Below are 23,144 nucleotides of genomic sequence, written 5' to 3'. Positions count from 1 at the left end.
TTCTTTGTGATGAGAATAGGCCTTGTGAGTATTGTGTCAGGGTCCCTGAAAGGTGGAGTAAGCATAGATGTTACTACAAGAAACGATTAGTGTGCAAGGAATACAATTTTAGAGTTCATCAAGCAGTAATCGTATGAATTGTTGTATAGGGCTTTACCGTAGTTTCGTGCAAGTCACCATATTGGAATTATATGTTAATTGTGATAATGTGTTGAGGCATTTCACGATTCACTTAGCGGAAGCACTGTACGCAGAAAAGAAAAGAGAAGAAAAGAAAAAAACGAAAGATATGCCTCAATTCATGCTGTACACTCTATACTCATTCACATCGTGCACCAAAACGCCCATTAATGCTGCTAAGCCGACTTTTAGTCCAATATCATAAACCAAAAGTACGCCGATGAAAATGCGCAAAACACGTTTCAATGACCTTGATCTAGACCCGTCAACTCTTGCCAACTCTTCATGGCCCGACGTTGAACTTGAGTCTGACACCCATGCTGGCCAACTCAATATCAAGGAACTTGAGCACACCAGGGACCGCGACCACGGCAACGTCTTCGCCGCCAGAGTATCGCAGACCCTGTGCATCCATCCACAGATCGGCCTTGCTGCTGTTGTTGTCGGCCAACACGGCACACCTCCTGCAGCGGATCGTAATGTCCTTGCCGCTCCTGTCCTTTTTGCGGCCGTACTCGTTGACGGTAGGAGTTGTGCTGAGGAAAGAGCCGCAGGTACGGCAGATGGCTGCTTTGGTGTAATCGGAGCAGTTCATCAAGCGGTCTTGAAGAAGGAAGGCTGTGCCGTGGGCAAGTAGAGAATCGCGTTCCATCTCTCCGACACGGATACCACCTCCCTTGCTTCTTCCCTTGATGGGCTGTCCTGTCGTGGATACCACGGGACCAGTAGTTCTGGCTTGGAACTTGTCGTTGACCACTGCGTAATTGTTAGTGGCAGTCTGAATTATAACCAGAAGAAGAACTTACTGTGTCGTAGACGTTGGTAGTAAACGACGCCAATGTAGATGTCTGCGTGCAATTCCTGTCCAGTGATACCCGAGTACATAGGCTCGTTGCCGTAGTAATTGTAACCCGCTTTCGATAGCTGATGACCGAAGTAGTCGACAGCCGTGTTCTGCTCATCAAAGCGGAAGGGCGTCGAATCCTGTGCCATGCCGTGAAGCGCTCCAGACTTTCCAGCTAGCGACTCGACGAACATGCCGATTGTCATTCGCGAGGGGAAAGCGTGAGGGTTGATAATGACGTCGGGCTGCATACCACTTTCGGAGAATGGCATGTCTGGCGTGGGGAATTTTTGACTGACGACACCCTTCTGTCCATGTCTGGACGAGAACTTGTCACCAACAACAGGAGATCGAGGAATGCGTAGTTTGATACTGAGTTTCTGGCAAGGCTGTGCTCCATCCTCGGCGCCGATGATGCGGACTTCTTCGACGAAAGCGAGTTCATCGTCCTTGTATTTGAAGTACTGTGTCTGACCGTCTCGGTTGACGTAGTCGCCGGTAGCCGGGTCATACGAAACGGTGTGCCATGCAGCAATGACATCGCCAGATCGCAGCATCGTTCCAATACGAGGGAGACCATCTTCATCAAGAGTTTCCTTGGATGCGGCCTTGACTAAACCCTCAGGAGCAAAGCCGAACAGCTTGGTCACTGTCCTGCTTGATCGATTCCTTCGGCTACCTTCCTCGAGGTCGCAGATCTTTGTCTTGTAGACAGTTCCGTGGCCGAAGCCGCGCTCGTGTGATGACTTGTTCAAGATCATAGCGTCGTCCATGTCGTATCCAGTGTAGGAGATGACAGCTACAACGGCGTTCATTCCGTTCGGGAAGTTGTCCATACCGTACTCGTTGTGCAATGGAGGCCGGGCGATCGGGGTTTGGCCGGTCTGTAGGCGGTAGGTTTTGTTGTCGGTTCGGTATGCAGTAGCAGTTCCTGGTGTACCCATCGATTGTTTACCCATTTGGCACTGTAATTGAGAAGATTCAAAGTCAGTACATGTCTCACATGCATTTCGTACAGTCACAACTTACCTGGTACATATTACGCGGCGACTGGTTGAAATCCGAGAAGGGTGTTTGATTGGCAATGATGCTGAAGATGTTCGTGGGCTCAATCTCGACATGCGTCGAATCACCAGATACAATCTCGGCATCTGTGCATGCAATCGACATGTATGGTTGTTCGAACGGTCCCACGTAGTCTGTCTTGCCGAGAGGCAGGTACTTGACAGGTCTGTACATTCGCGAACTTTGCGAGAACATGTAGACACCTGGGTACTGACCTCCGTTAGATCCGGGGATGTAGCCAATCTCCATCTCCAATGGCACGTTATGCGAGCCTTCGACCTTCCAGTAACGAAGCGTATCCGCGATGACCTTGGCTTGCTTGGGCGAGCAGAATCCCAGGACCCGACCATCCAGTTGCACGACCACACTCGCTTCTAGAGAGGCGGATGATTTGCTCGATACACCCAGTTGTGCAACAAGATTGGGAATTGCCGAGACATCGAGGTTGGAAGTTGCTAACTTGCACTTGTGCGCGAAGTGGTTGAGAAGTCCGCAGGGACTACCGTCAGGAGTATGCACAGGGCACATGAATCCCCACGACTCAGGAAGCAGCTTTCGGACAGTTGTTGTCTTGAGCTGAGCGAAGAAGGCACCTCTATGTACCATTCGGAAATGTGAGATGAATCGAGGGAAATTCAATTTCTCGGCAACCACGACGTATCCAGATGTTTGCTGCAAGTCGAGACCTGTCGGACTGATAAGGTTGCCCGTACTGAGGAAATACTCCATAGCTTGACCGAGATTAGATTGTGTCCGTCGAAGAATCCTAGAGTTCCAATCCTTTGTGAATTCTTGAGACGTGAAGGGCTTGTATTCTGTCTTCCTGCACCACTCCCTCAGGACGAGCTGGAAGCTGTTTAGCCACTCCTCCAACTTCTCCTTCAAGATCATGCCGTAGAGCTGTCCACCTAGTAGGATTTCCTGGTTCTGGACCGCATCCGGGTTGTCGACAGCGCAATCGCCTTCGACCAAAGCGTAGAGCTTCCTAGCCATGAATAACAGCATCCTGAACTTGTCGGCGTCCTGGCTCGGTGTAACATTTACGCAGCCTAGATGGGGTAGAACGATCTTGCGAAGGAATTCAGTACCAGCCTCCTCGTCGGTGACGTCGGCGGGCAGACCAAGTACAACCTTGAACTTTCCACCAAGATAGGCGCGAGTCTTGGCTTTTGTGTGCAACCCGTAGACCTTGTATGTACGGAGTAGCAGCTCTACTCGGTCGGTAACGAATTGCTTCTCTTCAAGACCTTCTGAGCCAGCTGCACCAACCAGACCCTCGAAAATCTCGCGATCGTTGGTCTCGACCAAAGCCTTCATCACCATGACGATGGGGACCAGGTATTCCGCCTTGCGCCATGAGAAACGGAAGTTTACGTTGCCGTCGCTGAGGTAGTGCAGGGCATTGGTTTGCGAAGTTTGGTCGGGTCGCATCGATCTGAGCTGGATACCGAACTGGGTGTAACCGGGACCACGATTGGTGAAGGCGCCACGCTTGATGGCCATGGGGTAGTTGCGACGATTGACCTGGAGGAGACGGATAATCTTCTCAATGCCGTTGACGATGAAGTAGCCACCTAGCTCGTCGGACTCTTCTTTCGCCTTTACTAATGCCGCTGGCGACATGCCTTCGAGCTGGCAGCGGTTTGATCTCAGCATGACGGGTACACCGCCGAGATCAACGACGTCCTCCTGCCAATCTCCGTTGTTGACCCTCCACTCGAGTCGTGCGCGCATCTTGCCGCGGTAGGAAGCATGTCGTTCTCGGGCCTCGGCGGGATAAATGTTTCGGTTCTTGAGCGCAACCTTGTTGGTCGGCGGCAGGACTGGCTTGTCGAGGAAGACATCTTGGATGCGCAACGAGAGACGATTTCTCTGGCCTGCGTCTTCAGGTGCTGCGTATGGGTCGCCGTCGAGGAAGATCTTGGTGCCAATGTCTCGTATGCCCTGGGCTAGTTGACCGCCGGGAGTGAAGATGGTGTTGAACGAGTTGATGTGGGGGTCTACGGCGGCAGCGAGCATGGGATATGCCGTCTTGTCCGTTGGGGGGTTGCGGAACAGGTCATGCCGCCTGAGGGTATCAAACTGGAGTAGCTATTAGACGTGGTATGAATATGTCAGAAAAGTAGTCTCTTGCCTTGGTCGACCATTCCTGAGGGCTGTCGGCCCTTGCGGCAGGCGCCATGATTTCCTGGGCTATGTTTGCACTTTGAATCGGGAACAAAAAGCGCTACTTGCAACGGTATGCGCTGTATTATCCCAGCGTATTTGGGTTGTCGCGTTGGCAAGCTGCAGCGCGATTGTGAAGATGCGACGCCAATCTCGAACTTTTTTACTAGACTAGTCCGATAGGCCACCCCTGCCTAGCGCGTTGGCCAAAGTCACACGCCGCGGCGGCTCCATCACTGTGCTGCAGCGTGAACCACTCCGGGCTTTCGTTAGGGCGGCACAGCTCTGCTTCTCTACTTCCTCACAGCATTGCCTGCGCTCTTTGCATCCGCTTACAACTCTGGACAAGTCGTCCATTTGCCTGTTGTTGCTGCTAAGACTACGGCGATCACGCCTACTACATGCCCCGCAGCAAGGATCAAGGTTCCCAGACTTCCCTCCATCGCCCGTACATCACCACTCCTCCCGACCAGACCACTCCAGCACCGAGTCAGAACTCGCCCTGATAACCGCCATGGCGAACCTGTTCCGTCGCATCTATGACTGGCTGCTCCGCCTGTTCTGGTATGCCTACCTGTCCTTTTCTACTTGATCAACTCTGCACGCGTCGATGCCTGATGCGCTATTTGATACTCCGCCAACTGCTCAGCTTCCGTCCACACAAAAAAGCAAAGTCACGGGCGACGATAACATGAGTCGGCTGATGACCACTGACACCATTCAGGGCGACTGAGATGGACATCACCATGATCGGGTTGCAAAACGCTGGCAAGACTTCGCTGTTGAGAGTTCTGGCGGTGAGTCTCTTCCTGATGCGGAAAGCCCCCCCTGTGTCGACATCATCAATTGTGATGAATGCGAGCTGACCCATCGTCGTATAGGGAGGAGAGTTTACTGTCGAGTAGGTCTACATCCGTCCCGAGTTGCGCAAGCCGGCGGTGACGTTGTTTCATCCGTATCCCGAAGCTACTGCTTTGCGCAACCATGAGCGCCACCGTAGCTGGGCCATGCGCTGACTGGTCCTAGCTCCATCCCGACTGTTGGCTTCAATATGAAGCGCGTCCAGAAAGGTCATGTAACCTTGAAGTGGTGAGTGCTTCCCGTGTCTCCCTGGTCACGCATGTCCGGCTCTTGCAGCGCCAAGCCCAGCCTTGCGGGGTGCAGGACAATCTACTAGTCGGGAGGCGCATCTGCTGACCAGCGGCAACAGTTGGGATCTCGGAGGCCAACCTAGGTTTCGTTCCATGTGGGAGCGGTACTGCCGCGGTGTGAATGCCATTGTGTACGTCTCTTCTGCATGTGATAGCATCCTGTCGCTCATCGTAATAGGTTCATCGTCGACTCGGCTGATAAGGAGGCTCTGCCGGTCGCTGGCGAAGAGCTGAAGCTCCTGTTAGAGAAGCCCGCTCTAGAAGGCATTCCTCTTCTTGTCCTGGGCAACAAGTCCGACTTGCCCAACAAGCTCTCGGTAGATGAGCTGATCGAAGCGCTTGACTTGAAGTCAGTGTCGCACCGAGAGGTGAGCTGCTACGGCATCAGCGCAAAGGAGGAGACCAACCTCGACGCTGTTCTCCAGTGGTTGATTGCGCGAGCCAGCAAGTGAGGTATTATGTTGTTCGTATTCCACCGACGTAACGTGACCGCGTTGGTCAGGTGCCGTTCGCAACGCATTCGACTGGGTTTGGTGTTTTCGCAACTTCACGATGACGACGTGCCTACGTTCTCATGAATTACGGTCGTCAGCTTTACATGACATCTTTAATGATTCTTACGACTTGATGGAAGAAAAGACGGGCAGATCGCTCTGCAGGCTAGCGATGGCCATTCCAGTTCCCCAGCTCGACACATTTACTTCTTTCATATCATTATGACGGCGACTGCTCCTTCCTCATCATGTACTGTCCTCTTTGTTTCCTATTCCAGCGAACATGTAGCGGCTAAGAAAAGGCGGAAGATTTTGCTCCAGGTATGAATGACATGTACGGTTGTGCATGCTTCGTCTCTTGTTCGACTCCATACGGAGTGACCTGAGTTTACAGCGATATAATGATATCTTCATCTCTGTCGTGTGTCGACCGTCGGCTAGTGCTGTCCTGACCCTCGTGACTCTTGTGTGCCTGGTCTGCAGATGCGCGACATTCGGCTTCGTACTGACAAGTTGTCCGGATGGGTGTTTGTCGAGGATTGCAGTGCAATTGCATGCGCAGGCGCTCGTCGTGACTCTTTCTCAAGCGGGCCTCCTCGCGTTCTGGTGCGCAAATTCCCGTGTTGCACATGGCTCAATGACTCCAGTACTTTGTAGCGCCGCGGAAGCAGCAATTTGCGCCAAACATTGCAACAAAAACGAACAACGCCACCAGGCAAGAGGGGTGAAAGAGGACAGAATCAATGCACGAGAGGAAAGCAAACAACTATTGTTTCGCATAACTCACACCCGCTCGCAGGAAAACGGGGTGGGACCTAAGCAAAATCCATGCCATCAACAATTGAACAACTCATCCTGCATTAGCGCCTCCCAGGAAATCTTGAGCAGAGGCTATATGATTGGTCGAATCGTGTTTGAGCAATGCGAGCCCCTGTCTCTTGTTTGCGAGGAATGGGATGCTTGGATGGGCAGCCGACGAGCTGGAGGGGGAAGACGGGGAAGTGGGTAGATATTCGCGATGGCGATGGGGAGAGATGGGTTGAGGGTTTGTGGCGTGGGTGGGTTTGGATGGGTGTGGCGCGGTGAGAGTATGGGGTGGGGTGCATGTAGGCGGATGTAGATGTACACAAGGGAGGGTATGGTACGTCAGTCGTTCGAATATCGCTCTACGAATGATTACATGTTAAAGCACCTTGCAGGATTCCTGTGGTCGTTGGTGTTTTCTTCTGCACTCGAAAGACTTGCGCGACAGCCATGCCCATCGCCAGATTTGCAACTTGGGACCTTTCTAACCAAGACAGCCTTGGTCCCACAAAGAACACCCGACAAAGTATCATGAGCCACGTGTGGTGTGACCATCTCACGCCGTCGGCAGCCAAGTGAACACGCAACGCAAAACCTCATGCGCACCGCTGACACGATCCAACGCGGATGTCTCGCAACTGAGACGTTGAGGTACGTACAGTTAGCCTAGACTAAGCATACATTACGAAAGCACCAGGCGCAGCAACTTCAAGGGTTCCCCAAGAGACATAGTCCAACGACCGAGTCCCTCCGGTCATCCTCATCGAGGCCGGCCAGATGAGCAGCATGGCACATTCTTTCGCCACACAATCCCCCTCCAGTCTTCGAGAATAGGCTAGGAACAACGTTGCCCCATCTTCTATCGTAACTGCGCCTCCGCAGCTGGCAGGAACAATCAGCAGTTCGAAAAAGCCCTTCCCGCCAACCAATAACGTAGCAGTAAGCATAGTAATCGTCACCGAACTTCCCTCGCCATCTCCGCTTTACCCGTTTGGAGCGGGCGCGCCGGCATTGCAGAACTAGGGCCTAGGGCCATCTTGGCTTGTGGCTGAGCACCGGGAGACACATCTTTCCCCTCTCGAGCGTATATCGTCATAAGAGCAGTTCGGGAACCCTGCTCTTCAGATTCTCTCTATTCTACTCTTCATCGTAGCTCTTGGTCTCTCTTACTCACCTTCAGCTCAAATTCCTACTGGCAATACATATATATCCTTTGCCCTAACAAAGCAACAATTAATTTACGCTTACGACGATGCATCTACAAAGTAGACAAGTATACTATGGACCTGATTACGGCGACGAGTAAGTTGTGCGCGATTCATCGTCATTCTTCCTACCCCATCGTTTGTTGCAAGTGGCGGTGCCAACAATTTAGTTGCGCATCACAAGCGGCGCAGTAGCACTATTATTCTGGGGAAAGCGAGCTTGGTGGATCAACGGATCGGCTTGGTCCTGGCTGGTGTGTCTGCGACAGACGACGTCACAACGTCGTTGCGCCCAGCCTGCCGCCGCATATCACGGCAACTTCACTATCGATGCGTGCCCTACAACAATACGTCGTTTCCTCTCTTTCTCTCTTGTCTTCGTCATACAACGTTTGCTACCAACATTTTGCGCTTTTCTCCTCCACACTTGCGCATCTCGATTAATCAATATTCGCGACACCACATACAAACATCGGATTCTAATACGCAATGGCCTATAGGACTTGCTATAGCAACGGACGCGCCTACCGCTGCAGGAGCTCAGCATGGAATAACTGGGTACGCTGGGTTGTCCTGGTAGTAGTCGTCTTGGGCTTCTTACTCCTCTTCGTACTATGCTCGTAAGTCCTCTCTCTCTCTCTCCATCCATCTAACTTGCCTGCCCACCCAAGACACATTCTAACCCTCAATCTTTAGTTGCCTAACAGCCCGCCGCCGCCGCAAAGCCGGTCGCCAACCCTTCTACGGCACAGGCTGGGCAGCGCGTCCCGGCGCCTACAACAACAATCAAACCGCCGCACCCTACTACAATAACCAACAACAACCCGCCCCACCATACTCCGCTGCCACAAACAACAACAACAACGGATACTACGGTGGCGGAGGCGCCAACCAAGGTTACTACGGCCAGCAGAACGGCGTTGAGCTCCAGAGTCCCCAGCCTACATACGGTGGAGGGTATGCGCCGCCGCCTGGTCCACCACCCCACAAGGGTTGATGCGTTTGTATGGTAGATACCAAGGGGACGGAAATCGAACGATAGTTTCGTCATCAAGCTGTTATGATGGCGCGAAAGGAGATGCGTTCGATGGGCGTTTTGGACTTTGGAATCTTGCTGGATTTATGGAATGGTACCGACTAGGAGACTTTTCTCTTAGTGGACTGCGCGCGCTCGATACCTCTTATGCTGCAATGCCTTTCTCTTGTACATCTTCTCCAAGGTGTAGTGTACAATCTCAAGTAATGCTAGAATTTTAAACATGAACATATACATCTGTTAAGACTTCCATTCCAGGCTGTGAGAGTTTGTTTACGTGGAGAAACAACACCCAGTCAATTGAACAGTGCATCTCGTTATGACATTTTGATCTCTCTGTTCTCAAAGTCTAAAGCTGCATATATTCCATCAATTCACGTTACCAGCCACCCTCCCATTTTCAGTAGTCCGTTCAACTGGCAACACCAGATGTCGTAAAAGAGCATAACACGCTAAGCATACACCTCCAAACGATCCAGCAATGCTACCCTCAAGCTCCCCTCCCAAATATCTCTTCCTTCAATCCCTAGCCCACCAACCTCAGACCACTAGCCGGCGCACCAATCTGAGTGATGCCATCGATCCTGCACACAGTACCCTTGTACCTTGCGTGGTACTTGGCACCGCTATACGGACTGGTAACAGATGGCATACCACTGTAGATAGGTGTGAAGCTAGCAGCGCAGATGTCAAAGTCGGCAAATTGGTCAAAGTCAATCTCGATGACGTCGCTGGGGTTCCTTTCGGCAACAGTCTTGACACGCTTAGCCGCCTCCTTCATCTTTGCGTTGCCGGTGCGGTCGAGCAATGCATTGGCAAAGTTTAGTGCCGTGTTGAGCTGCTTGTTCTTGTGAGCAAAGTTCATAGCTGCCGAAAGCGGGATCGAATTGTGAGGACCCTCGAGCTCGGGGATGGTGAAATAGGCGGAGAGTTCGAGAGCGCGTTTCTTGTCGGCGTCAGATAGGGCTGAGATGTCGGTAGCGCCGTTCAGAAGTTTACGGCGTTCCAGCTCGATGGACATGGCAAGTATGTATTGCGTGGCCGTATTAATTGCCTTCTTAGCCTAGAAAATGTTAATGTACGACGTCTAGGTGGGCAATGGGGAAACTTACATCGGATAACTCTGCCTGCGATGAGACGACGTTAACCATGATAAGCTGTAGTAGCTTCCTGAAAGCCACAACGCCCTCCTCCAACTTGTTCTTTTGTAAAGCCTGCTTGCCTGCGGTCAGGTCGGTCGATAATATCGACTCCAGATCACGCGGGATGATGGGCAAGATCTTGCGCGAATCTGTTTCGTCCACCGTTCTCCGTACATAGTTGACGAGCGAGGGCATATTTGGCGTGGCTGGCAAGAATGTTCGTGTCGCTTGGTAGATCTCCTGGAAGCGCTCCTCGAGAGGGGCGAAGTTGACAGCACCGACCTGCCGATTCAGTAACTGCATAGCGGTATCGAAGGAACCAGCGGCAATGTGGTCCGCTGCCAAAGGCGAGTTGCGTGCCCAGAAGTCTGCTTCGCTGCTTCCAGCACCGGCTTCAGCACCCTCAACTTCGACAAAGTCATCTTCAGCCTCAACGTCGCCATCGTCACCCATGTCCCACCCACCAACATCGTCGTCTTCGTCACCTCCAAGGTCAGCCACAGCACTGGTAGGCTCAGCATCGCCCAGAAGATCTTCGTCACCGAAGCCGTTCGCTGTTGGCTCGTCGGATCCAGTGCCCTCGACCTCGCCCTGAAGAGCCCTCTCGAACACAGTCGAAGAAGCTGCACGCGTTGGCCAGTTTGTCTTGTGCGTAGGTACAATGGGCTTGGGGGGCGCAAGAGGAGCACCTATCGAAGGAAGGTTGATTTGCTCTTCCGAAACCCCAGCGGCTTCCAGTATCGACTGTGCTTGTTCGTCAAGGCCTTGGGCTTTGGCAGTGGCGTACGCAAGGGGATATAGATCAAGCTCTTGGAACATTTCTATCCGGTTCTGAACGTCTCCCAAGTAGAGGGCATTCTGGAATCGTGCCGTCATGTCACCACGGTGCTCCGCGATCTTAGCCATACGCTTCAACTTGTCCTGGTCTCCAGTGGTGAGGTATAGGAAGGATAGCTTGTCAAAGTTTCGCAGCTTTTGGTAGGTCATCTCCACAGTCTGGTGATTACCATGTGCTAGAGCTTCGGTGCTCAACCGCTGCCAGAGCTTTGGTCGGTCAAGCTGCTTGGCCATCTCAACTGCGACCTCTAGGTTACCGCATTCGATAGCGAGCTCGAACCGTGTCTGAGGATCTTGCACGAACTGAAGAGCAATCTCGGGGTAACCCTTCTTCTGCAGGTAGGAGATGATGCTCTGTCCGACCAAACTTGAAGTCTTGATGATGTTGAGCATCTCATCGTAGTTGCGCTTGACCAGGGCGAGCTTGAATCGATACTCCGTTGGATCAATCTGAAGAATCTTGGGTTTCGCAGCACGATCCAGACAGTATACGTTGCGGCCCTTTACCCTCACTAGGTACACGGTTTGCTCCAACGTGCGTACAATCCCGTTGTCGCCGTTCATCAAACTGTATTTGATGTGGTTTAGCGTAGAGTAGAGAAGGACGCCGGTGTCGTCGAAGATTGCACTCTTGATTCGGATAGTCTCGTGCAGAGTGCTGACTTGGTCCAAATTCTTTGTCGCAATGGTAACGTTGTGTTTGCTCAGCAATGCGACGTGCAGTCCATCAGACGACCATACGACGTACTTGACGCCATTGACAGAGAGCTCAGCAAGGTTCTTCTTGGCCTGAATGTCGTATAGTACTACCGAGGTAGGGGTGATCAAGAGTAGATTGCCAGTGCCACCAAAGTAGATATCAGTGGTTCCGTGCGGGGGCTTAATGGTCTTGGTAGTCGAGTTGCTGAGGTCCTTGATGTCAATCTGTTGGTTCGACTGGTTGAAGACGGCAAATCGATTCCTAGCCACGAACACAGCGGAGTTACCGGAGCCGCGCTTGGTGTCCGTCGGTTCCACTGCTCCTGAAGCGTCGCGCGGGAGGCTGATCAGCTCGTAGGTTCCGCTATCGGCTGGTGACGTGACCAAGATCGAGCGTTCGGCAGGGTTGTAAGATAGTGTCCGTGGCGGTACCCAAGCGCTTCCTAGCTTCTTGAGAGACAGCATCGATGGGGACTCGATGTTCTTCTGGAAGTCATAAGACCGCACATGCTTCTCCTTGGTAATGTAGAAAAGATTGTTCTGGTAGACAGCGGATGCGGGTCGCTCGCGTTCCAGCTTGAACACCATGACACCGTTGTCATGACCGGCAGCGAACAGGTTGATCTCGGGATGCGCTGCGATAACCCAGAAGCGGTCGTTCTCCCGCTTGAAAGACTGAACCGATGTTCGCCTGTTGAGATCCCATACACGAATCGTCTTATCCTCTCCAACAGACAGTATCAAATCTTGATGCGGGTGGAACAGACACGCAGACGCGTTCTGGAAGTGTCCTCGGCAGGTATCAACTTCCCATGCCTTCGTCTCTGACATCCTCCACAGCTTCACGAGGCGATCGTCACCAGCGGAAACGATCAAGGGTAGTGTAGGGTGGAATGCGACCCAGTTCACACCTCGGTCGTGACCTTCGAGAACAAACTTGACAACCGCATCCGTGTTGCCAAACATGTCCGCCTGATTCTGGTTTGCGCGTGCCATCTGATCCTCAAAGGACATGGCCTGGGGTGCAGAATGCTTCTTTCTCAGCCCAGAGATGTCCCAGACACGAACCGACTGATCGAGCGAGGCGGAAACGATGAGGTCCTCTTTCGGGTGGAATTGCGCGCACATGGTGTAATGGTTGTGACCCGTCATAGTACATACTTGGGAGAGTTAGGTGTGTTTCCGCGAGGGGTTGCGATGGGACTTACTCAATGAACCTGTGGGTATTAGCATCGTTCCAAGTGAGCAGTGAAGAGTAGTACTTACGGTTCTGCCAATTCCATATACGAATGGTCTCTGTTTCGTGTTAGCCATTGTACTGCTGACCCACGGTATGCGCTTACGGTCGTCGGAGCTGCTCACTATCCACGGAAGCTCGTGGTGGAAGAAGACGGTCCGGACATAGTCCAAGTGGCCGTTCAATGTGAAGAGACATCGCCGAGTCTGGTATGACCAGACCTTGATCTTGTAGTCGTCACCGCCAGATACAAATCTGCCCAGTCTTAGTATGTTGCCGACCCTCGCCAAATTGTCTCAGAAATGCTCACAATGGCTGTGTCTTGTGGAAGTCAACGCCGCGGACCGGCCCGTCGTGTTCTTCGAAGCGGTCTATGAGAGTGCCCATGCGGTAGTCCCATAGTTGAATCGTCGACGAGTGTAGCGACACCAGGATCCATGGCCTGGAAGCGGTCAGTGGAGAAGGGAGCAACCTGGAGCGGGTGAAGGTACCTCTTGGGATGGAAGGCAATGCCCTTGGCACGCGAGGACTTGGATTCAAACTGCGCTGGGTTAGCCAGCTATACGGTCGCATGGGCTGGGAGCTGCTTGCCTTGGTCAACATTGAGGGAGAAGAAGACATGGCGGAATTGGAGATGAAGCCGCAGCTTCACTGTTGTCTATGTTGACCTCAATGCACGAGACAGCAAGCGCGGAGGGATACGGGTATAAGTAGAAGAGAAAGAAACACGGTGTTGACTATTATGTTTGGTACTGCTGCCTCCTTGAGCTGCTCTTGCTAATGTTCGATATGCCACGCAACATTCCGAGCAACCGTCTAACTGGGTTGGTCCCTAGCGTGATTTCCCCACCAAGGTCACGTGAGATCTACCAGACATCGCTCCAACTCGGGCTGAAGTCGTCGGGTCCATGTTTCAATTTCAAGCGAACCTCGAGTTCCCACACTAGCTGCCGCAAGCAGAGCCTCATTCTTTCACGTTGCTTCATCTCAAATTCGCCTCCGCTGCGTGGCTCGGCTCCCCTGGTCTGGCGTCCTGCAACGATGCCCCGCAGAACTCACCAATGCGACTCCGTGTGCCAGCTGGCATCGTAGTGCCAACACTACCTACCCGCCCTGTGCAGGACAATTTTGCTCGCTGACCTCATTGGGCATCCATCCAGCCTGACGCAAGGTAGATTGCCCGAGTCTTTGTTGCGACAAATCGTTCGCGCCCACATATCGTGGCCAGCATCGGAGTCATGGAGGCAAAGCGATGCTGTACATGGAAAGGGCAGCAATGCTGCAGACCCGCTCCGTGGCCGGCCAGCTCATTGCTGAAACGCAGGTGATAATTGGCGACAGCCGCACACATTTCTCACTCTGCAGGGAATTCATACCTCCTCCAGTACTCTTGCTCTTCTTTTACGCTCCCATTCGATCATCACAGACGCGTCGCACCCGAACTGACCTGCACTTTGTGGCTTTTACCGATCTGCGAGCTACATTTCCTGCATTGCTGCCTATAGTACTCCAATTCTGCCTGCACGATAAGCCAAGGCGTTGCAGGGTTCGTCTTGTCAAAACTCTCCACCTCTCTGCTCGAGCTCGCCGCTCAGATATCCAAGTAAAACACTCCCGGGCCACCTCCAGAATGATACAGTCGACGCAACTCCTCTTTCGTATTTCAAAGATTAGACACGTCTGTCGGACTTTGATTCCTTAAGAAATCAGCATAAACACTAGACGAGATCATCGATACGTACGCGTTCGCAATTGGCTGCAGGCAAGCCTGACGCAACATTTCCCGTCAAACCACCACAACGCCCTCCTAGCAATGGCAACGCATCACGAATCGCCAGCCGCCGCGCTCAACGGTCATCTGCAATCGCCGCCCATGACGCCTACTCCTAATACACATAGCCGCTTCCCTCCCCCAACATACAAGACCTCTCCAGTACACAGGCGCATGGGCAACTTCGTCCAGACACCTCCGCTGGAGTACATCGAACCGACCGGAGAAGATCATCACTTCAGCTTCACTCGCCCGCAATCATGCGAGCCATCTTCTCGTCTATCGTCAGATTCCGACCGTGCTTACGGGGCAACAACTCGCGAGGGATCTGACACTGAGAGCGAATCTGAAGAGGAGAATGAGTCGGATGAAGAATGTGAACAAGAAGAGGAAAGGCCAATGCGTCGGGTAGAGAGAGCTCAGTTCGTACTCGAAGAACTGGACAGCGATCCAGGCTACGACTGTGACGTAGAGGTTGTGCGACCGGATCATTGCGAAGACGCAAAGAGCGATAGGAGCGGCACAAAAGCAGAAATATTTGCCAGAATGAACGAGTTGCAACTCGAAGAAGATACTTCAGATGACGAGGAAAGGGAGCGCATATATCTGAAGAAGAAGAAACGATGGAGTGCAGGCATCTTCAAGCGCAGCCACAGCCAAAGCGTCGAAGGAGATAGCAGCTACTCCGATAACGACCCTCTCGATGATATGGACCAAAACTCCCGCCGACTGCGACGCCGCGTCCGAGGGCCTAGAAGAGGCTCACTCATCTTCGAGGATCGGGGTGTCTCAAACACCAATAACATCCTAGAGGTCGAAGAACCTGACGAAGGAACGGTGCCACACTGGAAGGGACCGCCGTCCATTCCCAGTGATGACGCCTTTACGCTTGATGAGCTCCCGTTTTGGAAGGAGCAGAACATGATGGATATCGAGTTCGAATCCGAATAAGTCTCAGCATCACGATTTACGCAATCTCGAGCCCATCTTGATGACCTTATGTTTTTTTACTTTTGGTTCATGGCGTTTATGAGCGACAAGCTTGGTGTCAAATGTTGGATTTAGCGTAGCGAACTATTTTTTGAATATATTCTGTTTATACTTGCACATTGCTCAGAATCCAAAAAAAAAGGAAAGTATCGTCTGGGCGCTATCGCGAAATTTGATTGCTCCTGCGTCCAGCATTTGCTGACGTTTGTTTGTTCCTAGAGCAATTTGATATCGCGAGTCAGTCCAGGGTTAATTTTAGACATCCTTAAGTAACCGGAAGGCCTGGCGTCAACAACGGAAGCTTACCACCACCCGCCCGCGACTGACCTCACGCACCGCCGCATTGTTCAAAGAATGCGGATACTCACGTTTCCGTTATTTGCGTCAAGGCGCATGCCCTCACAGTTGCGCAACATTGTTCATTCTGCGCGAGGTCATCAGCCTCATTATCTCGAAGTCCATGTGTAGATTGAACAAGCATCATCACTGCTTTGCACGATCAATTTCATCTCTGGACATCTCAGTTTCATCAGCATATGCAAGTATCGAGAAGTAATTTCCGCAATTTGGACGGTCTTTCCGTGCAAGCAGGACTTAAAAGTCACACCGCCCCCAGAAGGTCCACGCCCCGTCAGCGCTCCCGCTGTCAGGCTGACGGACCAGAAGACGTAGTCGAACCAACTTTGGATCTTAACCAATGGATATTCTTGACCCCGCGATGTCTAAGCATACCAGCTCCCCCTCCGAATTAAGCACGCGATTAGTGGGCAAGTAACAACACCGTGCTGTACAGCCACCCTGCTGTCGACGGATCTGTGGCTTCCGTTCAGGAAAGCTGACCCTACCACTAAGACAAACAGTAACCACATAGGTATAAGTAAGGTATCATAGACCGCCAGTAAAAGAATCATCTCCTTACTCACAACCAAGAAACCATACTACAGTCCTATCTTTTTCTCTTTATTTTCCGATATCTCCTTGTTTCTTTACTGTCTATCCAAGCCTTCGCTTCTTAATCAGTAATCATGTTCACCATCACTAAAATCTTCGTCGCTTCGCTCGCTCTCGGTGCCGTTCAGGCTCTTCCTCAGCGTCTTGGGGCAAGGCAAGATATGATCGCCAGTTCCACGTCTGCCGCCCCGGCAGCGCCTTCTTCGACGCCTGTCGACTTCGGCGGCCTCCTGACAGCTCCTACAGCTATCAAGCGTTTCCAACAGCTTCTGACCCAAGGAGAAGGTGATGACAGAGAGCTCGTCAATGCGAAGGATCTCCGAAAAATGACCGTCTTCACCTTCGACAACAAAACCGTGCCGCCCAAGAACTCGCTTGGTGGTGTTGCGGTTGCAGCTGTAAGCCTAATCATTCCCTTAAGTCACAAATGCTGTATTGATACCTCCCCCAGAACATCGAAACATTCCCTATCCTTACCGGCCTTGGTATCAGCACCACTGTCGGCTTCCTTAAGCCCTGCGGCATCAACTCTCCTCACGTGCATCCACGGGCCACCGAGTTCCTCACCTTGGTCGAAGGTGACAATCTTGAATTTGGCTACGTTCTAGAGAATGCTCTTGTGGGACCCATGAAGAACCCAGAAATCGCAGGCGCCCTCAAGAAGTTCGACGGCACTGTCTTCCCCCAAGGTTCCATCCACTACCAGTTCAACAACAACTGCCAAGATGCGACATTTGTGGCGACTCTCAACTCAGAGGACCCTGGTACCAGTCAGATTGCGCAGAACTTCTTTGCGCTCAACCCTCAGGTTGTTAACGCTGCCCTTAACGCCACAGTAAGTCCTATCTATCCTGAAGGTTGAGACAATGCTAACGCAAACCAAAGCAAATCAACGGCAAGGACATTGATAAGTTCGCTAAGACCCTCCCGGTAAACCTCGTCCAGGATGTCAAGGTCTGCTTGGCCAAGTGCGGGTACTAAATAGGTCGTGGAATACAGGATACATTTGAGCGAAACATGGTGGGCGATAATATGAGAGTGCGGCATCATTAATTCAGCATACATAGCGACGGCGCGGTTTAGATTATTTGAGCGATTGGTGGCATTGATTACTGGTTTTACTTCTTTGTGGATTTCCCTTAGATTTGTCTGCTTCTTGTCTATACACTCCTTACATATGCGAACAGAAAACATTTGTTTACCGAAAAGAACTGCCTTTTGCTGTGCCTGAGCGTTTGAGGTCTTATTGCGCCTGGGCTTGGGATCAGCTCTGACAGAAGTCAGCTCCCGCTTGAATCGAACATGACAGCAAATTACGCGCTGGGCGCGTAGTAGACGTAGAGCTGAAGATTGGCGCCTTAAGTGACTTGGCGTAAGGAAGAATTGTAGCCGAATCTATTATCGTAAGCTATCGTGGAGAGTTCACCCGAGCTTACTTGAAGGAAGGTGCGGCCAGCCACATGGCTGTGGCACGGCAGGTACTGGACCCTGGAAATGTTATTTTGGTGTGACTGTTTCCGGCCCCCGCAGCGACTCATTCAGCTGGGCGCAAGACTCACCAACAACTCATACGCTTCAGCTGAGGTTTAGTACAACAGCCTTATATCGCTGTTTTCGCTCAAACATCTTCTTGTGACATTTGCACTTCTTTTCCTTCCTCTGCCTCGAGTCAATTGGCACAACAGTTGCCCCTCGTACCCCACCACGGCCAACACAATGGCAGACCCCGTGGCGATCCAACAGGAGATCGCTGATCTTGAGAAGAGAATTGAAGAAACACAAGCACAACTCAAGGATGCAAAGTCAAGATTACAAAAAGCTCAAGAGGCTTCGTTCGTCAACCCTGGTGCGAACATGTCCGAGGAAGAGAAGATGGCGCTCATCAAGGTCAACCTGGCGGAGGTGCTGAACCCAGAAATCATGGACGAGGCACTGAAGAAGCAAGGGCACTTGAAGGTGTACTGGGGTACTGCGACAACGGGAAGACCACATTGCGGTTATGTATGTTCACATTGCGAGATCAGTCGGGTGCACTGTTAATGACCTATGTTGTAGTTCGTACCTATCCTCAAGCTTGCGCAATTCCTTGCTGCAGGCTGCCATGTTAAGATCCTCCTCGCCGATATCCACGGATTCCTCGACAACCTGAAAGCCCCGATCGAGCTCGTCAAATTCCGCGCAGAGTACTACCGCTACACCATCACCGCACTGCTCAAGGCAGTCAAGGTACCAATCGATAAGCTGGAGTTCGTGCTGGGTTCAAGCTACGAGTTGAACTCGGACTACACCATGGATCTGCTGAGACTAGCGAGTATAACAAGCGAGGCGGCGGCGAAGAAGGCAGGCGCAGAGGTTGTCAAGCAAACTGAGAATGCGCCTCTAAGTGGACTCATCTACCCACTTATGCAGGCCCTCGACGAGCAGTACCTGGACGTAGACGTCCAATTCGGAGGTGTAGACCAACGCAAGATTTTCGCGCTCGCAAAAGACGTCCTTCCTAAGATCGGCTACAAGGAGCGCGCGCATTTGATGAACCCCATGGTCCCCGGTCTACAAGGTGGAAAGATGAGCTCCTCCGACCCCGACTCCAAGATCGACGTACTAGACGACGCAGACGTAGTGAAGCGTAAGCTCAAGAAAGCCCACGCTGCACCCAAGGTCGTTGAAGACAACGGTGTACTCAGCTTCGTCGAGTACGTCCTCCTTCCCGCCGGTCACCTCATCTACGGCGAGCCCAAGTTCGTCGTCAAGCGCCGCGACGCCGAGCCCCTCACCTACACAGACATCAAGAAGATGCAAGAAGACTACTCAAACGACATCCTTACACCCCAAGATCTCAAGCCCGCCGTCACTGAAGCACTCATCACGCTTCTTGAGCCAGTGCAGAAGGAGTTCCAGGGTAACCAGGCGTGGAAGGATATTGAACAGAAGGCTTACCCACCGCCACCAGTGGTCAAGAAGGAGAAGAAGGTAAAGAACAAAGGTACCTTCCACCCAAAACGGAACGTAGAGGCGAAGCCAGATGGACATGTTGAGGGTGAGGATAAGGCCAAGGTTGATGTTGGAACTGAGGGCGGAGAGAAGGCTATCGAGGGCCTGACTCTAGAGGAGAAGAAGTAGACGAATCAGATGTAAGTAAGCATCTAGTAACGTCGCGTAGATAAATCATACCAGTTGCATCCGCCACCTGCGATGGTTGCAGTATACTTGAGACTTGTAAGTCATGTAGGATGTTGTGACTGGATATATCTTGCATCTTGCAGGAAGCCTAGACAAATCTACCACCATGTAGCTGGCAAGGTTTCCGGTCAAACACAATTATTGTCTTGATCTTGTTATGTCGCCAAGGTAACCAGCCTGTCCCTGAGCGGTTGCCTTCGAGCCACTCAAACCACTTTGATGAGTTTGTGTACATAAGGATTGATCTACTTCTTTCAAGAGTACAACTCAGCCTCATCCACCCGCCTCATGTCCGGCATACCGCCCATCTCGCCATGCCCAGCATGCTCCGGTCTTTTGAGCGCAGTGCCCTCCTTCAAGTAGAGTATCAACCTAAACGCTGCATTACCATTCAGGTAATATCTATGCAACCGTTTACTCCTAATGAACCCCAGCCTCTCATACAACTTCAAGCTCGCAGTATTCGACACCTCGGTCTCCAATACTATTTCATCGGCGTCGCGCGCGGTCATGGCATCAATGGCCAGTCGGACGAGTTGCGTGGCTATGCCTCGGCCGCGGTATTCTTCTTGTGTTGCGAGCATGGCGATGTAGCCGCGGTAGGTGCCGCTGCGGTGTGGTTCGAGCTTGCATGTGATTACGCCGATTAAGGTGTTGGTGGGGGAGAGAGCCTAGTGTGATGAAGTTAGCATTTAGATGTTTGGAGAAGAGCCGAGGACAGATAAGTACCATGTAGCACAGGTCACCCCATTGGTATAAAAAGTACCGGTACACATAGATACTATATGGCTCGGAAAGGTCCTTGGAAATTAGTTGGCGGATTGCGGGGAGATATTGCTCTTCTTTCGAGGGTTCGTATTGAACATATTGGAGATCTGATTTGCTCAGCTCTTTAGTCTCGGTCGCCTTTGCCGCCTCGATTGTGACGTCGCCATCTTCATTGTCGGCCATGGCGCGTGGGAAATGAGAGCGAAGCGCGGCATGTGGAGGGGCTATGATAGCGGAGGCTCTCCGGCTTGGCAGCATCAGGAACGTGCTTCTCCTGCATCCCTGTGTCGATCACTCCGTCACATGTCGGAGGTCTCGGTCATTGGGAAGATAACCAAAAATACCTCGTGGCAGGCGCCCACGTTCCCTCGTGCAACCCCGTGTAGATATTTCGACTCTGTGTAGATGTCTTTCCTGAGACGCCGCTTCGGCGGTGGCGGCGCTGACGATAGCGATATCTCAACACCCGAACTGTCCCGCGAACCTTCCCCAGGTCGGGACGGCAAACGACCCGCGAATCTACGCCTGATCACCGCCGAGCAGCTCCAGACGCTCAAGCAGAAGGGAAAACATAAGAAGAGAAGAAATGTGTGGGTGTTTGGACTTGGAGGCCTATTTGGGCTGCTACTTGCGGGCTTCTTTGCGAGCAGTAACGACATGATAGACCTGACAAGTCTGGAGGGCGTCAATCTGGAGAGCATCATGGAAGCGCTACCAGACAACTTCGTCAGAAGCGCGCAGCAGTTGCAGGTACGCGGGGTTTCCGCTTCATATGCCAAAGGGCTCGACAATAGGACATACAAGTCGAGAGGAATCGAGGCTGACTTCCCCAACCCAGTAGAAAACAGAACGAGACGCCGTGAACTACGATTCTTTCGCCGTCGGTCTCCACGCGCAGAAACAAGGCATAAAAGCCAAACACCCCGTTATAATGATTCCCGGCGTCATCTCCACGGGTCTTGAATCTTGGGGTACGGAAGAAGGCTCACGACAATACTTTCGCAAGAGGCTATGGGGTTCATGGACAATGATGCGCGCACTGGTCCTGGATAAGGCTCAGTGGAAACGACACATCATGCTCGACAAAGATACTGGTCTTGATCCACCAGGCGTGAAGCTACGAGCAGCTCAGGGCTTTGACGCGGCCGACTTCTTCATAACGGGGTACTGGATATGGAATAAGATCCTCGAGAACCTCGCTACGATAGGTTACGATCCCGGAAATGCCTTCACGGCAGCCTACGATTGGCGCATGTCCTACATGAACTACGAAATCCGCGATCAATACTTCACCCGTCTGAAGTCCCATATCGAAGTCGCCGTGCGCGTGTCAGATAAAAAGGTTGTCCTCCTCTCACACTCTATGGGCTCACAAGTGCTATACTACTTCTTGCACTGGGTGGAAGCAGAAGGATACGGCAATGGCGGTCCAGGTTGGGTAGATGCCTATATTGACAGTTGGATTAACATCAGCGGATGTATGCTCGGCGCATTGAAAGACATGCCCGCCGTTCTCTCCGGCGAGATGAAAGATACAGCCCAACTCAACGCCTTCGCAGTGTACGGCCTCGAACGCTTCCTCTCACGATACGAACGCGCCGAGATATTCCGCGCAATGCCTGGCCTCTCCTCCATGCTCCCCTTAGGCGGAAACGCCGTCTGGGGTGACGAGAATGGCGCCCCCGACGATGCGCCGGGCCAAAACGTCACCTACGGCCCTTTCATCCGTTTCCGCAACTCAAACTCCACCTTGACGCAAAAGAACATCACAGTCGACGACAGCCTCCCCTTCCTCTTCCGCAACACCGAACCCTGGTTTAAGAAAATGATTCAAACTTCCTACTCCCACGGTGTAGCACACACCACCAAGCACGTCGAAGACAATCAATTCCTCCCCGCCAAATGGGTTAACCCCCTCGAAACGCGACTGCCGCTCGCTCCAAACCTCAAGATATATTGCTTCTATGGTATAGGCAAGGATACGGAGCGTGCATACTATTACCGCAGTGATGATGATCCTTTGTCGGGGTTGAATGTCACGCTCGATACGATGTTTACCCAGGATAATGTCGACCATGGTGTTGTCATGGGTGAAGGGGATGGAACGGTTAACCTGCTTAGTTCGGGCTATATGTGCACGAAAGGATGGAAGATGAAGAGGTATAATCCCGCGGGGGTTAAGGTTACAACGTTCGAAATGAAACATGAACCTGATCGGTTTAGTCCTAGGGGAGGTCCTAATACTGGTATGTTATTCCCCCTCTCCATTATCTCTATGTACTTTCTGCTAACGACGATGTGAATAGCGGATCATGTGGACATTCTGGGGAGAATGTCGTTGAATGATTTGATTTTGCAGGTTGCGGGTGGTAGGGGCGAGTTGATTCAAGAGACTATTCACTCTAATATCAGGGAGTATGCTGAAAAGGTTAAGATATATGAGGAGGAATAGTGAGGTTCTGAGGTGACAGAGATGTTTGAAATGACGGGCTTGTATATATGGCTGGGCTAAGCTACGACGCAGGATCACGACCATGATGATGAGGACGACGAGTGTGGTTGTGGCACTTGTGGGATAGGGGTGGGACTGACTGAACTTGGAATGATACCATAGACTAACGCTT

General features: G+C 52.0%; 9 protein-coding genes across 9 annotated transcripts; 6 read left to right on the top strand and 3 right to left on the bottom strand.

Moving 5' to 3' along the window:
• Nucleotides 1-463: 463 nt before the first annotated feature.
• Nucleotides 464-4,108, bottom strand: ALTATR162_LOCUS11257 (uncharacterized protein; the record flags this gene model as incomplete). The annotated part of the gene is made up of 3 exons (XM_043318899.1): nucleotides 464-936; nucleotides 987-1,989; nucleotides 2,054-4,108. The coding sequence occupies 3 exons, from the start codon at nucleotides 4,106-4,108 to the stop codon at nucleotides 464-466; spliced, it is 3,531 nt and encodes a 1,176-aa protein (XP_043174834.1).
• Nucleotides 4,109-4,769: 661 nt separating this feature from the next.
• On the top strand, nucleotides 4,770-5,858 carry ALTATR162_LOCUS11256 (uncharacterized protein; the record flags this gene model as incomplete). The annotated part of the gene is made up of 5 exons (XM_043318898.1): nucleotides 4,770-4,819; nucleotides 4,980-5,009; nucleotides 5,282-5,344; nucleotides 5,466-5,537; nucleotides 5,585-5,858. The coding sequence occupies 5 exons, from the start codon at nucleotides 4,770-4,772 to the stop codon at nucleotides 5,856-5,858; spliced, it is 489 nt and encodes a 162-aa protein (XP_043174833.1).
• Nucleotides 5,859-8,398: 2,540 nt separating this feature from the next.
• On the top strand, nucleotides 8,399-8,906 carry ALTATR162_LOCUS11255 (uncharacterized protein; the record flags this gene model as incomplete). The annotated part of the gene is made up of 2 exons (XM_043318897.1): nucleotides 8,399-8,529; nucleotides 8,606-8,906. 2 exons carry the CDS (start codon nucleotides 8,399-8,401, stop codon nucleotides 8,904-8,906), a joined length of 432 nt encoding a protein of 143 aa, XP_043174832.1.
• A 565-nt stretch (nucleotides 8,907-9,471) lies between these two features.
• Nucleotides 9,472-13,770, bottom strand: ALTATR162_LOCUS11254 (uncharacterized protein; the record flags this gene model as incomplete). Its single annotated transcript, XM_043318896.1, has 8 exons — nucleotides 9,472-10,008; nucleotides 10,058-12,783; nucleotides 12,832-12,840; nucleotides 12,890-12,919; nucleotides 12,967-13,115; nucleotides 13,171-13,302; nucleotides 13,352-13,401; nucleotides 13,747-13,770. The coding sequence occupies 8 exons, from the start codon at nucleotides 13,768-13,770 to the stop codon at nucleotides 9,472-9,474; spliced, it is 3,657 nt and encodes a 1,218-aa protein (XP_043174831.1).
• A 903-nt stretch (nucleotides 13,771-14,673) lies between these two features.
• Nucleotides 14,674-15,582, top strand: ALTATR162_LOCUS11253 (uncharacterized protein; the record flags this gene model as incomplete). Its single annotated transcript, XM_043318895.1, has 1 exon — nucleotides 14,674-15,582. The coding sequence occupies one exon, from the start codon at nucleotides 14,674-14,676 to the stop codon at nucleotides 15,580-15,582; it is 909 nt and encodes a 302-aa protein (XP_043174830.1).
• A 1,064-nt stretch (nucleotides 15,583-16,646) lies between these two features.
• Nucleotides 16,647-17,553, top strand: ALTATR162_LOCUS11252 (uncharacterized protein; the record flags this gene model as incomplete). Its single annotated transcript, XM_043318894.1, has 3 exons — nucleotides 16,647-16,970; nucleotides 17,024-17,407; nucleotides 17,458-17,553. 3 exons carry the CDS (start codon nucleotides 16,647-16,649, stop codon nucleotides 17,551-17,553), a joined length of 804 nt encoding a protein of 267 aa, XP_043174829.1.
• Nucleotides 17,554-18,288: 735 nt separating this feature from the next.
• Nucleotides 18,289-19,692, top strand: ALTATR162_LOCUS11251 (uncharacterized protein; the record flags this gene model as incomplete). The annotated part of the gene is made up of 2 exons (XM_043318893.1): nucleotides 18,289-18,573; nucleotides 18,628-19,692. The coding sequence occupies 2 exons, from the start codon at nucleotides 18,289-18,291 to the stop codon at nucleotides 19,690-19,692; spliced, it is 1,350 nt and encodes a 449-aa protein (XP_043174828.1).
• Nucleotides 19,693-20,006: 314 nt separating this feature from the next.
• Nucleotides 20,007-20,703, bottom strand: ALTATR162_LOCUS11250 (uncharacterized protein; the record flags this gene model as incomplete). Its single annotated transcript, XM_043318892.1, has 2 exons — nucleotides 20,007-20,423; nucleotides 20,482-20,703. 2 exons carry the CDS (start codon nucleotides 20,701-20,703, stop codon nucleotides 20,007-20,009), a joined length of 639 nt encoding a protein of 212 aa, XP_043174827.1.
• Nucleotides 20,704-20,925: 222 nt separating this feature from the next.
• On the top strand, nucleotides 20,926-22,972 carry ALTATR162_LOCUS11249 (uncharacterized protein; the record flags this gene model as incomplete). Its single annotated transcript, XM_043318891.1, has 3 exons — nucleotides 20,926-21,270; nucleotides 21,362-22,766; nucleotides 22,827-22,972. The coding sequence occupies 3 exons, from the start codon at nucleotides 20,926-20,928 to the stop codon at nucleotides 22,970-22,972; spliced, it is 1,896 nt and encodes a 631-aa protein (XP_043174826.1).
• Nucleotides 22,973-23,144: the final 172 nt, after the last annotated feature.

The sequence above is a fragment of the Alternaria atra genome (assembly GCF_907166805.1).
Source record: "Alternaria atra isolate CS162 genome assembly, contig: 35, whole genome shotgun sequence".
NCBI lineage: Eukaryota > Fungi > Ascomycota > Dothideomycetes > Pleosporales > Pleosporaceae > Alternaria > Alternaria atra.
The sequence above is the reverse complement of the archived record's forward strand: the minus strand, read 5'-3'. Positions and strand labels throughout refer to the sequence as shown.